Source organism: Microcebus murinus, chromosome 23 (genome assembly GCF_040939455.1).
Source record: "Microcebus murinus isolate Inina chromosome 23, M.murinus_Inina_mat1.0, whole genome shotgun sequence".
NCBI classification, from domain to species: domain Eukaryota; kingdom Metazoa; phylum Chordata; class Mammalia; order Primates; family Cheirogaleidae; genus Microcebus; species Microcebus murinus.
The window spans coordinates 30,021,682-30,035,553 of record NC_134126.1 but is presented as its reverse complement, the minus strand read 5'-3'; the positions used below and the strand labels follow the sequence as shown (position 1 = coordinate 30,035,553).

General features: G+C 56.2%; 1 protein-coding gene and 1 long non-coding RNA gene across 2 annotated transcripts; one reads left to right on the top strand and one right to left on the bottom strand.

Moving 5' to 3' along the window:
- Window positions 1-7,188, top strand: OPTC (opticin). The gene is made up of 6 exons (XM_012758814.2): window positions 1-231; window positions 1,031-1,157; window positions 2,979-3,137; window positions 3,958-4,160; window positions 6,196-6,291; window positions 6,877-7,188. Exons 1-6 carry the CDS (start codon window positions 1-3, stop codon window positions 7,045-7,047), a joined length of 987 nt encoding a protein of 328 aa, XP_012614268.2. The 3' UTR covers window positions 7,048-7,188.
- Window positions 7,189-7,617: 429 nt separating this feature from the next.
- LOC142863873 (uncharacterized) lies at window positions 7,618-13,643 on the bottom strand. Its single transcript, XR_012914515.1, has 5 exons — window positions 13,407-13,643; window positions 12,646-12,728; window positions 8,439-8,506; window positions 8,211-8,245; window positions 7,618-7,851 (listed from the first exon to the last, which is right to left on the bottom strand). It is a non-coding gene; the product is annotated as an uncharacterized LOC142863873 (long non-coding RNA).
- Window positions 13,644-13,872: the final 229 nt, after the last annotated feature.

The window sequence follows — 13,872 nt, the reverse complement described above, 5'->3', positions numbered from 1 at the left end:
ATGAGACTCCTGGCTTTCCTGGGCCTGCTGGCCCTGGTGCTGTGGGAGGCGGGGACAGCTTCTCTGCCAAAGGAGGGGAGGAAGAGGAGAGAAGAGCAGACGCCCAGGCAAGGGGACTCTTACGCAGCTCTGCCTGTGGGGAACTATGTCCTGAACCCGGACAACTATGGTGATGTCATTGACATGAGCAACTACGAGGAGCTCACAGACTACGGGCACCAGCTCCCGGAGGTGAGGGACACAGCAGACCAGACCAGGAGCCAGGGGCCCGGCCTCTCTCCACCTGCCCCTAATGCAAAAGCCACAAGCCCCATCTCTCTCTCTCTCTCTCTCTCTCTCTCTCTCTCTCTCTCTCTCTCTCTCTCTCTCTCTCTCTCTCTCTCCCTGAGATGGAAATTCTTGTCCCTCCACAAGAACTTGTCACTTAGATGACACTAAGAAAGAGGATACAAACATGCAATTTCTTTGTTCATTTGTGGCAAACTTGGTGGGACCCCTCTCCCAGCCATCAAGCAGGACCCTAAGCCATGGATCACTGGGGTGGGGATTAGCAATGTCCTCTTATTCTCCCTAGAAAAGGAGATGCCACCCCCTTCTCTGTTCCAAGACTGTCCTCCAGTCTGAGGTCCTACCCCAGCCCCTCCTCGGCCGGACCAGGACAGCAGGGGGTGACAGCCCGAAGCCCCCACTCATTTGCTTGTGAGCCGCATGAGCTTGGTCAGCCTGGAGCAAGGGAAATTGGGCACCTGGGTTCCAGCTCTGGCCTGGCCACCCACTGGCTCCTTGACCCTTGTCCTTCCCCCATCTGGGCCTCGGGTTCTTCCTCCATATAACAAGATGCTGGGCTTGATGCTCTCTGAGGTCCTGCTCACTCTCCGTTGTTCCCCCCCCCCCCGCCCTCCTCCACAGTGATTCTTTGCAAGTTTGAAATTGGTGAATTGAACCAATTTGAAATTGGTTCCCAGAGTCTAAAGTTAAGTCCCTCCAGGCAAAAGATGGCCTACTGTGAACTATGTGCTATGTCCTCCAGGTTAAGGTGACCAGCCTGGCTCCTCCAGCCTGGGTCAGTCCCTCCAAGAGCGCTATACCTGCAAGGACATCCTCAGCAAACCCTGGCACGATGACCAGGCCTACGACACTGGGCCTACCCACCCACCGTAAGTGCAGTCACATGGTCACAGTTTCCACAGGTCACAGGCCAAGCAGCTGTGACCCACACCAGGGGGTGCCAGAGCAGAATGTGGCCAGGGCCACCCTTACCAGCAGGAAAGGAGGGGAAACAGCCACAGTATGAACAGGGGAAAAAAATAATCAAAGGCAGAGGCTGGCTGTCCCTAATACTTTTGCCTGAATGCACAAATTGAGTAGGAAGTAAAGAAATGCAAGAACTCCCTTATGCCCTAGCAAAGCCACCCTACCTTAATTAATAGCATCACTGGGGGAGCAGGTTGAGTGGTAATTAGATTAGAGACAATTAAAAGCCTGTAGAGAAGAATAAATAACTTTGTGGCTGTCACTTGGCATGGGAGCAAATGAAGCTGTCACACTGCTTTCAGCTTCAAATTCCGTCCTTAGCAGCTCTCTTTCCTTCCCCAATTTTCCTGGAGCCTGGGAGCTGGCACCCTGGCAGTCGGGGCTTGGCGCTCCGCTGGGGATGAGCAACTGGGGCAGTGGAGGGGTGAAGTTGATCCGGTATTTGCTTGCCCTCAGCCTCCCTGTCCTCCTCTTGGGATGTTTGCCTTGGGAGGACCTCGGCTGTTGAGGCATCACAGAGAAACCATTCGGTCAGGGATCCATGGCCTCTTGGAGCTACGGTCTCAGGCTCGAAGAGACCATAACAAGCCTCAGCTAAACCACCATTCAAGGCCTTGAGATAAGAAGGGCACTGCCCACCCCCACCCTGCCCACTTCACCTACTCCTGCTGGTCACCACTGGCGGAGAAGAGCTGCCTCTTCATCTTGGGGCTGTGTCACAGCTGCCAGGGTTCCCTCTTGAGCCGGGCTAATACTGGCCTCTCAGTAATCTCTGTGCCTTGTGATAGCCAATGGCAGAGACCGCCTGCACTGTTAGTTGTAGGGGCCAATAAAGTCTTCCCGGTCTGTGGGAGCGCCTGGCCTAAGTCTCATGACCGCCGGATACAGAGAAGGACGGGGTCATGGCCTGAGAAGAGAGGAGGGCTGTTTCCCAACGGAAAATCGGAATGCTGACGCCATAAGAAGGGGAAATGGGTGCTGGGCAGGCATCGTCCGCTCCCCCTTGGTTCCATTATGCTCCTTGGAGCCACGCAGAACGTAGCTAGTCTCTCTCCCAAGGCAGGCGGCAGAGCCCGCAACCACCGGCCATTCCACTTAATCCTGGCTCTATTGCATCTTCCCTGTACTTTTTGAAACCAGTGAGGAGACCTACAGGAAAGAAACCAGTGAATGTCCTAGAAACACCCACAGAGGCCCAGAAACATGTGCACAGTACCAGGGTGTGATGAAAGCACAAACAGGCTCGGACTGGTAGTAACTGAGGGTGGAGTGACAGGCTGGGAACCGCTCGCAGCGCTGTGTGGGTACGGGGTGCCTGCTGGTTCCAGCAGCCACGCTAGGCCAGCAAGAGAACACTGACGACGCCTAAGTGCACATATAGGAGTAACATCTATCGGTGTCGGGCAGGTGGGAGGGGGAGGAGGGGATGGGTGTATACACACATAATGAGTGCGATGCGCACCGTCTGGGGGATGGACACGCTCGAAGCTCTAATTGGGGGCGGAAGGGCAACATACGTAACCTAAACATTTGTACCCCCATAATATGCAGAAAAATTTTAAAAAGTTCAAATAAATAAATTTATAATGTTATATATATATATAAAAAAAACAAAGACAGAGAACACTGAAGGCCATGGCTCAGACACTCCTTTCGGCAAGGACCATTGGCCCCAGAGGCTGAAGGGATCTCTCTCCCTTTGTTCTGTCTCCCACCTGGGCCAGGTCTGCCCACCTGTCTGGTCTGCGTGTGCCTTGGTTCCTCCGTGTACTGCGATGACATTGACCTAGAGGACATTCCGCCTCTTCCCTGGACGACTGTCTACCTGTATGCCCGCTACAACCATATCCGCCGAATCAGGGCTGGAGACTTCGAAGGGCTGAGTACGTAAGGCCCTGAGAAAGAGGAGAGGGGGCCAGGAAGAGGGGACCCACGGGGTCCTTTCCCTTGCCGCCCAGCCAGGTGAACGGTCACCAGACGCTGTGTCCACCCCCACCTGTGTTAGCCTTTCCCTGTTGGCTGTCAGTCTCTCTAGCTGTCAAAGGGACATCGCCCCAAGCCTCTCTAACTCCTTTCCTGGAAGAGTTTAGAGGGTGAAAACGGCCTGTTCTTATTTGTTCTCGCAAAAGATCTGGGAAGCTGGCAAGGGGAGGTATCATCAAGCCAACATTTTCAGAATGTCCCAGCAACTAAGCTCTGAGACCCGCTGGCCTCTGGACAAGACCACCCCGAGTCCTCTCTCCGTGGCAGCGACGCTGTTTACACGGCTGTGGGTTTTGCTTCTTTGTGCCTTCTGCCCTGCCCGAGACAGGAGACTGGCTCTAACCCAGATTCCACCGCTAATTACCCACAGCCTGTCCGGCCTCGGTGCCCTTTGTGTAAATTAATGAGTGGGGGTGGAGCAGATCCAGGGATTCCTGGGCCTGTTGGTTCTCGCTCTTAGGAGACGTCTTCCAACCAACCCAAGGTGGGCCACCACCGGACAGAACTCCAGGGAAAGGCACCGAGGAACCCGAGGGCTTTTCCAAGGAGCCCTCTTTATAATGTTATTTCTTCTGGCTTGGACCTGGTGCAGGTGGGGAACCGGTTAGAATTCCCTGGTCTTGAGAGGGAAGGAGCAGGGTATGGAGGCAGATCCTACAGGGGGCAAGGAAAGATGGCGCGTTCCAGCATCTCTCTTTGTTCTACCCGGATGTCCCTCAGCAAAACTGAAGAGGATTGACCTCTCTGGCAACTCCATCTCCTCCATCCACAACGATGCCTTCCGCACGCTGCCTGCCCTTCGGCACCTGATCCTCCCAGGGAACCAGCTGGCGGCTCTGCCGGTGCTGCCCGGTGGCATCGAGCTCCTAGACGTCCGCCTGAATCGGCTGCGGAGCTCGGGGATCCGGCCTGGAGCCTTTGGGGTGAGTCGGGGCCCTGCGTCCATCATCTCCCACCACCGCGCCCCCCTCCGCCCACACTCTGTGCCCGCACGGGGTGTCCCTGCTCCAGCCTTGTCGTGGGGTATAAAAACCAAACCCCATTTTTCATCCGTTTGCATTTGTTGTTTATTAAGAGTCTTTTGGTTGCAAGAATCTGATACTGACCCAAGAAAAGGGTGTCTCACAGCACGTCATCCCGAGAACCCACGAGAACAGGAAGCACAGTGCTATCCGGCCTCGGGGGCCTCTTACCGATGAGCATTTCCTTTGAGCATCATATTGGTGCTCAAAAAGTTTCAGGTTTTAGAGCATTTAGGATCCCAGACTTTTGGATTTGGGATGTTCAACCTGTACTAGGAATGGGGGATCAGAAACCAAAGTCAACATTGCTTTCTCTCCCTCTTTGGGGCACAGGGTCTCTTGTCTCGGCTTCTTTCTGTGCACCTGCTCCGCTCACCTCCCTGCACAGCAGTGTCCTCTGCGTGCTCGTAGGTGCTACTCCCTGCAGACTCTGGCTTACTCGTGACTCTGGCTTGCAATGGAGCTGACTCCAGCCCTAACTGCCCATATCCTTTTATTTCCCAAACCTACCATTCAGTGATAAATCATTGTCTTTCTACGATCAAATTCTCAAGAGATGCAATCTGATTGATCATCGGTTGGCCGGTTCTGATGGCAAAGGCTCAGGTATATGACACAAATGTGGCCCCCTGGGGCTGCCCGCCCAGCGGGGCTGGCAGAGCCCCGGGCCAGTTCCAGGGAAGAGGTGGAGCGTGAACAAGCATGCTGCCCGAATGATGAGTGGCTCTCAAAGACCAATTGCTCCCTCTGTCAGTCTCAGCTTCTTCATTTGGACCGTCAAGTGCTCTCTCGCTCTCTCAAGTAGTAGAATCGTTTCCACAAACTAATTCATATTTAGAAACATCAAATAAATCAAGTTAGAGCTGCCTTTTTGAAAAGGGTGAGGGCACCCAGAGGCATGCATGCCTGCTTGCTCTCCCCACCAAATACCTTCCACCCTCTCAGTCTTCTCCTGTCTGCAGTGGCCCCCGAGGGGGGTCTATATGGAACACGGTGTCGATACCACTGCTGTGGTGGGAAGAGCACTGGACTGGGAGTCAGAAACCTGCCGCTGGACCCTGGGCCTCAGTGTTTCCATCCCTAAGTGAAGAACTGGGATTGCAGGATCTCTGAAGTCGCTCGCTGCTCTGGCCTAAGAAACATCTCAGCTGTCTCTATAGGTGGAGGTGCTTCTTTGCCTTGACTTGGGGTTGTTTCTCAGCCCAGGATGAGGCATGGGCTTTGGAGCCAGAGAGACCTGGGTTTGTGGGAGAGTTGCCTAACCTCTCTGATTTTGTTTTCTCATCTGCAAGATGAAGGTAATAATACCTAGTTGACACTGTTGCTGGAAGATCACATGAGACAGCATTTATAAAGAGCACAGGAGGATTAAATATACCTAGCAGCTGCTCCAGCAGCGGGAGCTACCATTCCTCACTGCCCTCGGAGCCCCCCGAAGGTTTATCTCTTCCCAAGCCCCCTCTGATTAAGCCACCTGACTCTGAGAGCCCTAGAGTCACACACTCGCTTTGCCTCTGTGTGCCTTATGCTTCTCCTTCTGCCAGGCTTGGTGTCTCCTAAGCGGACTCTCCACCTCTGCTCCAGGTTTAGCTTTTCCTTGGGGCAAGTCCCTCCCGACAGCAGAGAACTTGAGGCTGAACTGAAATGTGCCCCCGTCCTCCCTCTGTCCCTGTCCCTGCCCCACCCGCACCTCCTCCCAGCCGCCATTAGCAGCTGCCTAGCTCCTTTCCACTCCAGCTGCTTGTGCACCCAGCTGGAGCTGGTGTCTGTAACTCCTTAGAGACCCGCGCACGCCCTGCAGCTCCCGGCACCAGCCTGGTGCCCCGCTGAGGCTAAACAAACCCTGAGTGAATGAATGGGGACTCCTGACTCTGGCCTCACCAGGCAGGGCCCACCGAGAGCCCCCAGCCTCCCACCCTCCTTGTGCTCCCCACAGGCGATGAAGAAGCTGCAGTTCCTCTTCCTGGCCGGCAACCTGCTGGAGTCCGTCCCCGGCCCTTTCCCCCTGAGCCTGCGCTCGCTGCACCTGCAGGTGAGAGTGTCGCCCAGAGCCAGAGGAGGAAGTTAGATAGCAGGGCAGCAGCAGGGCAGCAGCAGGGCAGTAGCAGGGCAGTAGCAGGGCAGTAGCAGGGCAGCAGCAGGGCAGTAGCAGGGCAGGGCATGGCAGCAGCAGCGCAAAGCACAGGCAGCCCCGGGGGCTCCTTTGCTGGAGGGTTTATTGGAGACAGGACTGGTAGGTCTCGCCTAGGTAACTGTCCATGGCTCCAGTTTGATTTTCTCCATTTCTTCTTTTTCAAACACTTCTTCTCCCTCCATGTCTTTATTTTGCCTCGCCCAATTGCTTTTCCTTCTTCCTTTTTCCTACCTCCTGTCTCTCTTCTTCCTCCTTCCCTTCAGTCCTCGCCTCCTTCCTCTCTCCTCCTCTTCCCTTCATTCCTCCTCATCTCTGCCGTCTCTCTCCACCCACCTCCCATGGGCCTCCCCTTCTCACCCCTTGTTGCGCGTGTGGCCTTGGCCCCGTGGGCCTCAGTTTCTGCAGTTGCACAAGGGAGAGCCTTCGGCGCTGTCTACAGGCAGGTCCTCCAGGCGAGTCTCAGCCGGCCTGTGTTCTTTCCAGAATAACAGGATAGAGACCATGCAGAGAGACAGCTTCTGCGACCCTGAGGAGCACAAACACACTCGCAGGCAGCTGGAAGACATCCGCCTGGATGGCAACCCCATCAACCTCAGCCTCTTCCCCAGCGCCTACTTCTGCCTGCCCCGGCTGCCCATAGGCCGCTTCGCCTAGCTCTGACTCCGCCCTCCTCCCCTGCCAGAGCCCTCCAAGGACCACTGAGGGCTCTGAGTGCTCTTTAGTGCAGGCATTAATCAGCCTTGTGATCCAGTTACAAAAATCGCACACCCACCCCAACACACACACACAAATTCATCCTGAAATGTCCCTCCATAGCGGAATTTGCATTTCTCCATCCTCTTTTCCTTAACACCTATGGCTCTGGCTCAGAGAATAGCAGCGTCTGCAACAAAAGGGCCTTTCCATATTCTGCGCCCCTCCTACCCACACAGAATGTCAGGAAGGCCACGAAAGAGGAAGAGGAGAAAGAGAAGGAGGACAGAAGAAAGAAGGGAGGAGGAGTGGAGGTGGAGAGAGAAAGCAGCGGGGAGGGGGAAGAGGAGGGAAGCAGTGATATGCTGAGCCAGCCCTGACCACTAGACTTGCAGAAGCCAATTATTTAATTTCTCGGAATTTTGCAAGTCAGTTGTTAAACACAGCCATTATGAAAAAGTAAATTATATAAACTTGTGATTAAATACGTTATGTTGCAAACAAATGCAATAAATACTCAAAACGCATCACTTCCCAGCTATTTCACTGTATTTGACCATTGACCGTGCTCCTGGAGTTATCTGTGTCCATGGCGTTGTATGGTGGGAATTCCATGCAGTGGAGTGCTGCTGGGTGTGTCCCCAACTCCTGAGTGATATCACACTGGCAGTTTAAAATTGTCCATGGTGGGGGTCAGAAGTCCATAAATGCAATAAATCAGGATTTGTTTGGAGAGCTGATTGTTAAACGTTCACCAGCACACCACTGAGGAGAAAGAAGAGCTGTTTAAACCAGCTCCCCCTACCCCACTGCACCCTGCTGGGAGTGAGGCAGGGTTTCTAGGGGGCATCCCTCCCTTCATTTCTTGCTCTTCCTGGGCAAGGGCCTCCTGTTAGATTGGGAGGGAGCCACGCATAGGCATGGAGAACTGACATGAATCTTCTGGAGGTGCTTCCCCTAACTCTAACCCCAACTTGCCTATTCCCCGGGCTCAGCCAGGCTCAGCCAGCTAGATCCTGGCCACTGGGGTTTCCATCCTTCCCAGTTGCTCCTGCATGTTCAACCACAAGAGGGCAGCCTTGTGCAAAGCTAAATATTTAGTAAATAAATACACTATTACTCACCTGCAGGTTTCTGGATTCCAGGCAGGGCTGCCGTGCTGGGAAGATGGGAAGAAGGGCAACTATTACGTAGCTGATGACTTGTTCCTTGCATTGTAAGGAAGGGAAGATGCCATCCTTCTCTGCCTCTCACAAGGAGATGCTGGGCAACGGGGAGGCAGTGGATGGGTGCGTGGCGTCAGAGGCTGACTCAAGCAGGAGAGGGGGCAAGGCAGGTAGTTCACCACCTACCTGCTCTGTGCTGGTGATGGGACGACGTGCAACAGGATCATATTCCTTCTCCTCACGCAGCTTGGAGTCTAGTGTGGGAGACATGTGTTAAACACGTGATCACACAAATAGCCACACTGTTCAACTCACGCAACATGCTACAAAACGAAGGTGCAGAACGCCGTGAGAGCTTGCAAGAGGCGGGCCAAGTCTAAGGGTCCAGAAGACCTTGCAGAACTGAAGTTTAAGCTGAAACCCGAAGAAGGAGTGGGAGTTAGCCAGGCAGTGGGTTGCCAAGGCAACCACTCAAGGTTCCAGGTGGGTGGTCCCGGAGTCTGGAGGGGCAGGTGTTCCTTGTGGTCCACACGGAAGGGCACCCACTTATCTGCCTCCCCCTACCTCTGTCTAGCACCTCCCCGAGCACTCGGGATCCTCTGGCAGTCCTGCACGCAGACAGTTAGGAATTATTATCCGCATTCTTCGGATGAGAAACTCGAGAACTAGAGATCAGCCACTGACTCAAGCTCACATGGCTGCCCGGGGCCCGGACCGAGACTCATCACGCAGGCTACGCACGGGCAGTGGGCAGTCTTGACGGTTCCAAGAGGTGCCCTCCCGCCACTGCTGCGGTGTCCGCCGTCCCTCCTGGTGATCTCAGAGTCCCCGCACACCTGCCCCCAGGAGAGGACGAGGAAAGCAGTGAGCCCATAGCTCCTTGCCTTTCAGAGCAGAGAGTCCTCACTGGTGCCTCCTTTGGCCTATTCCCGTCTCCCAGGGAGTTTGTTACGACAGAGTCTCTCTCTCCCCCCAACCCCGTTGTATCCGCCACCCCTGTCCCCTTCCGTGTCCCGTACCCACATGCACATCCTGCTGTATGGGCTTATGACAAGCCTTAAGCACACAACAGCCGAAGGCCTTAAGTCCCCCGACTTCAAGAAACCCTGGATTAAAGGAATCCAATAAAAAACAAACAAAAAACATAAAAGATTTTCCAGAGCTGGGGCTGCTGGACTCTGGGGGCCACATCACACCCAGGTGCCCACAACCAACCGGCACTGAGCACAGAAGTCGCCCACTCTGTTGTGGGAGAAGGGAGCTCCCACTCCTGGACTCCTGGAGTTTGCCAGGTACCATAGGCTTGGTAATAGAAGCTAATAGAAGCTTTTATAGAAGCTTCATCAACTCGTTTCATCCCAACAAGCAGGGATGTCCGTCTCCGCTGTGCAGGCGAGGAAGCCGGCTTCTACAAGGGAAGTGGCCCAAATTCCAACTGCAACACTAGTGGCAGAGCCAGGATTCAAACCCAGGTCCGTCTCACCTGAGGCCAAAGCCCTGCCCCGCCCCCTACTCTCCCACGTGTGCACCAGGTTCAAGCTTCAGTGGAAGGAGCCGGCTGCAGACAGCGTCTCCCCCTCGGGCATGACAGCCACACTGGGTGGGATCCCCCAGGGCCGCCGCCTCTGCAGCTGTGTCCTGACTAAGCCCCCATTTTTAGCTAGGGAAGCCCAAGGAACAGAAAGGATGTCCTTGTTGGCTGTCTCCCTGCAGAAATTCTACACAGAGCATCTGACCCTCTGCCCCAGGGAGGGGGAGCAGGGAGAGAGAGAAAGAGAGAGCCCACGTGCCAACTGAGTTCCAGCAGCTGTTCCACCCCGATCTTGACGCAAAGGAGGCCCAGCTAGGGTAGAGTGACGGGCAGGGACCGCAGAGAGCCCCTCTTCATCCAGAGTGAGACCCTCCTGGCCTGAAGAATGGTGAGACGGCGAGAGTGGCACAGAGGGCAGACGGGGACAGGAACAGGATGCAGGAGAAGGGCTGCAGGGTCCAGCCAGGCAGGCCAGCCTGCAGTCTAGGTTTGCTTAAAAGCCACCTCCTCCAAGAGCCCGCCTGTCCTAACTCGCTCAGCCAGGTCCTCGGTGGCCTATCAGCACCTGTGCTTGACCTTGGCAGGGGCGCCCGCTCTCAGGAGGCTCCCTGGTGGCTGTCTCGCCAGCCCTGTAGGAAGAGGAGCACCTCCCTCCTCCGGGGCACCCAGGCCTTAGCAAGGCTCTGCTCTAACCTGTTCTGAGTGTCAGCGGGAGGAGGTGGAGGGGCAGAGGCCAGGGCCCCTTGTCCCTGTAAGGGAAAGGACAAGTTTGCAATGACCACCCCCATACCTGCCCCATCCTCAACTCCATGGTCCTCAGTTTCCCCGAAGGTCACCCCGCAAGGCCCAGGGCCAGAGGAGGCGGTGGGCAACAGAGGGTGTCGGAGCCCAGCTCAGACCCTTGTAGGAGCCAGGGCATCTCCCCATCCCGACCTCGCCCCGCTCCCTTCCCGCTTCCTTTCCCCTTTTGTCTCCTCCCTGGGAACAGCCAGGAGGCCAAGTGCTCTGTCCAGGAGAAAGATGACTTCACCTAAACAGCACGGAACATATGAAAACAAGAGCGGGCGGGCGGGGTCACAGCGAAAGCAACGGGAAACCCAGCTCCAGCTCCGGGGCAGAGGTGGGGGCCGCCACAGAGCTCTGGGAAGCCAGCTCTGGGAAGGGCGTCGCCCGGGGCCTGGCCGGCAGGTCCTTGGGAGGCACGAGAGGTAATGAAGGATCTCTGCGCAGGAAAACCTGGGGCCTCAAGGACACACAGCCCCCATGTCCACCCCACCTCCTCATGCCCCCGTCTGCCTCCTTCTCTTCGCTTCCAGCCAGGAGGGAAGCAGACAGACGCATGGAGGTGGCCACAGCTGGGCCCCGCCCCCCGCCCGGCTAGATCTCCCTCCCAGCTTTCTCCGTCCTCCTCGCCTGCCCCTCCCCTCTCCCCACACGAGACACCAGCTCCATTTTGCCTCTCCTCTCTCTCAAGGTCGTCTCTGCCCAGCCGGCGTTAAGTTCTCCCGCAGCCGCCATCGCCGTCGCGTCTCGTCTGGCAGGCCTCCCTCCCTTGGTCACCGGCTGGCAGGTGCACGGGGTCTCTGCGTAGAGGGAGGATGCCTGCTTTGTCCCCAGAGCTCCCAAGAAGCCAAGGTCCCACCTCCCTCTTGCTTCCTTGCAGTAAAATTCCCCGTGGCGAGGCCTCCTTATCCTCAGCCCAGCCTGTGCAGCCCCTCCAGACATGGCCAGGCCCGCGGCCTAGACACACGCGTGCACACCCTTCCAAACTGCCCGCCTTCCCCTACCTCCCCTGCCCTCCCTCTGCGTCCTTGCCCCATGCTGCCCTCCTGCGCCCTGGCACCAGAGCAGACCTCGCTTAGCCTCCTCCGGCACGGTTCAGACACAGGAGGGAGTGTTCCGCACCGTGGCACCTACAAAGGAACTGAGGTGCAAGGGAGTGAGCCCTGGACTGAGAGTCTGAAGACCTGAGTGTGACCACCCCGTGCCCCGGCTTCCTGCGTAACATCCGGCAAATCACACCGGCCCCTTACCCTGTCCTGGTCTCTGGGTGCTCCCTCGGGCCAATTCTGTTGCTCGAAGCATATCCAAGCCCGTCGTGTTTCTAGTCTAAGCTCAAAGGCCAAACCCTCCACGACTGTTCCCAGTGGGACAGACCAACGGCGACAAAGAGAGACTGAATGGTAAAGGAAAGCAAAAGGCAGGAAGTACAGAAAACAGACGTGCAGAAGGAGTCTGGTCTCCCAGTCTGAGGTTTCTGGTCCCAAATCAAATGCACCCTGGCCCCGAAAGCTGGCTTAGCTGCCGCCGCCCTCCCTGACCTCCTCTGGCCCATGCAGAACAGGAAACAATCGGCCTGACCCATCCGGACACCAAAGGTGACAGCTCTGGAGTCACTGCACACTGCCCATAAGCCACACCCCTCCCCAGGGATCACCAGTGTGCACTCCCTCCCGCAGACAGGTCCCCTGCATCCCAGGACAGGCTCCCGTGAGAGCACCTGTCTTCGGGATCTGGGACACAGGCAAGATGGCAGGTTTCAACCTTGAGGAGGAGCAGCGGGAGATGAGCCTCTGCCCTGGGGAGAGCGCTGGGGGTGGGAGTGGGGGTGTCGGGCACGGGGGGTGGGGGGCAGAGGAGGGCGGGACCACTCACGGTGCACTAGCTCCTTGGCTCTGGAAAATCCTGCAAAATACTAGCCCAGAAAGGTGCAGACAGCCCCCACGCTGGGAATGTTCTGCAAAGGTGTTAAACAGTTACCCAGACGTTGCAAGCTAAAGCACCCTGCAGAGGAGAAAGAAACAATGTAGTCTTTCAGGACTCAAGTCTTCCCAATCAGCTGAATATTTGGGCTGCAATAACCTTGTCAAAGTAGACGCCGCCCCTTTGCAGAAGTCAGTCTGAAAATGAGGTGCTTCTTAAAGTCAGTAGGTCAAACATCATCCCTGCAGAGATTATGGGAAATAAAGAAAGATGGGAAGCTGTCAGAAAGTCAATATTCCAAAGGACCTAAGAGTCCTCAGAGTCCTTCGGTCCATCCTCCTGCGTCCAGGCTGGCCTTGACCTACTGAACACGGTGATGTCCTCCGGTTTAAGCCAGGGCCAGAGGTCTGGGCTGCAGCCAGCCACCTGGCCACCTGGCTACCCAGCCACCATTGGTAGGACACTGTGCCAGGCCATGTGCTAGCTCTTTGCAGCACATGCATTGTCACATGCAATCCCCATAGTAGCCTGATGAGGTGGGCCCTGCCCCAAGTCCATAGAAGAACTCAGAGGGGTTAGGTTCTGGTCCAAGGTCCCACAGCGAGCAGAAGGCAGAATAGACACCCAAACGCAGCCTGACCCCAAAGCCCTCCAGCTCCTGGATTGGGGCTGGGTGTCGGACACACCTGCCGGATCTCATCTCCTCACGCTTCCCGGGGGAGCCTTGCTCAGAACACCCCCAACAAACTCAGCTCCCCGCCAGCTCCACGCACGGAGGGGCGGCAGACCTGCTGCAGAAATCTGACCACAAATGGCCCCTTTCTGCCCCTCTCTCTCCTCACGTCCCCAAATGCCCCCCCCTGCACACCTGGATTCCTCCTCCCGGCGTGCAGCTCCCTTCCCACACCCTCCCTTCCTACCTATTGTCTCGCAGCCCATTTCTTGGCTCCTGCCTCTCTGTTCAGGGATTTCTTTCCGCTTCTGTAACCCTGAGTACAATGGTCTCCTTCCTGCTTGTTGGTAAACAGATCCACAACAAGCCCAAGTGGGGCTGGTTCCAAGCCAGGTTTGAGCTCCTCTCTCTTGCTCCAGTCTCTTCCTGATGGGGACGTGGATTCCTGGAGAGGTGGCCCAGCCCTGCTCTCTGCCACCGCCCTCATTCTTGTGCATTGTGGTTTTGAGGCCAAGTGGGGCCAGGGCCAGCCTCACTGCCTCTTTCCCTCCATGAAGGCCAGGATCTGCCCGCTTATCTGGCGCCCGCACTACTGGAAGAGCAGTGGGAAGGGGAAGTGTGTGTTTGTTTGTTGCTGTCGCCAAGCGAGTTCCCGCCACTCCATTCCCAGGATGAGGGCGGTGGGTGGTGTTTTCCAGGTAACTTCTCCGACA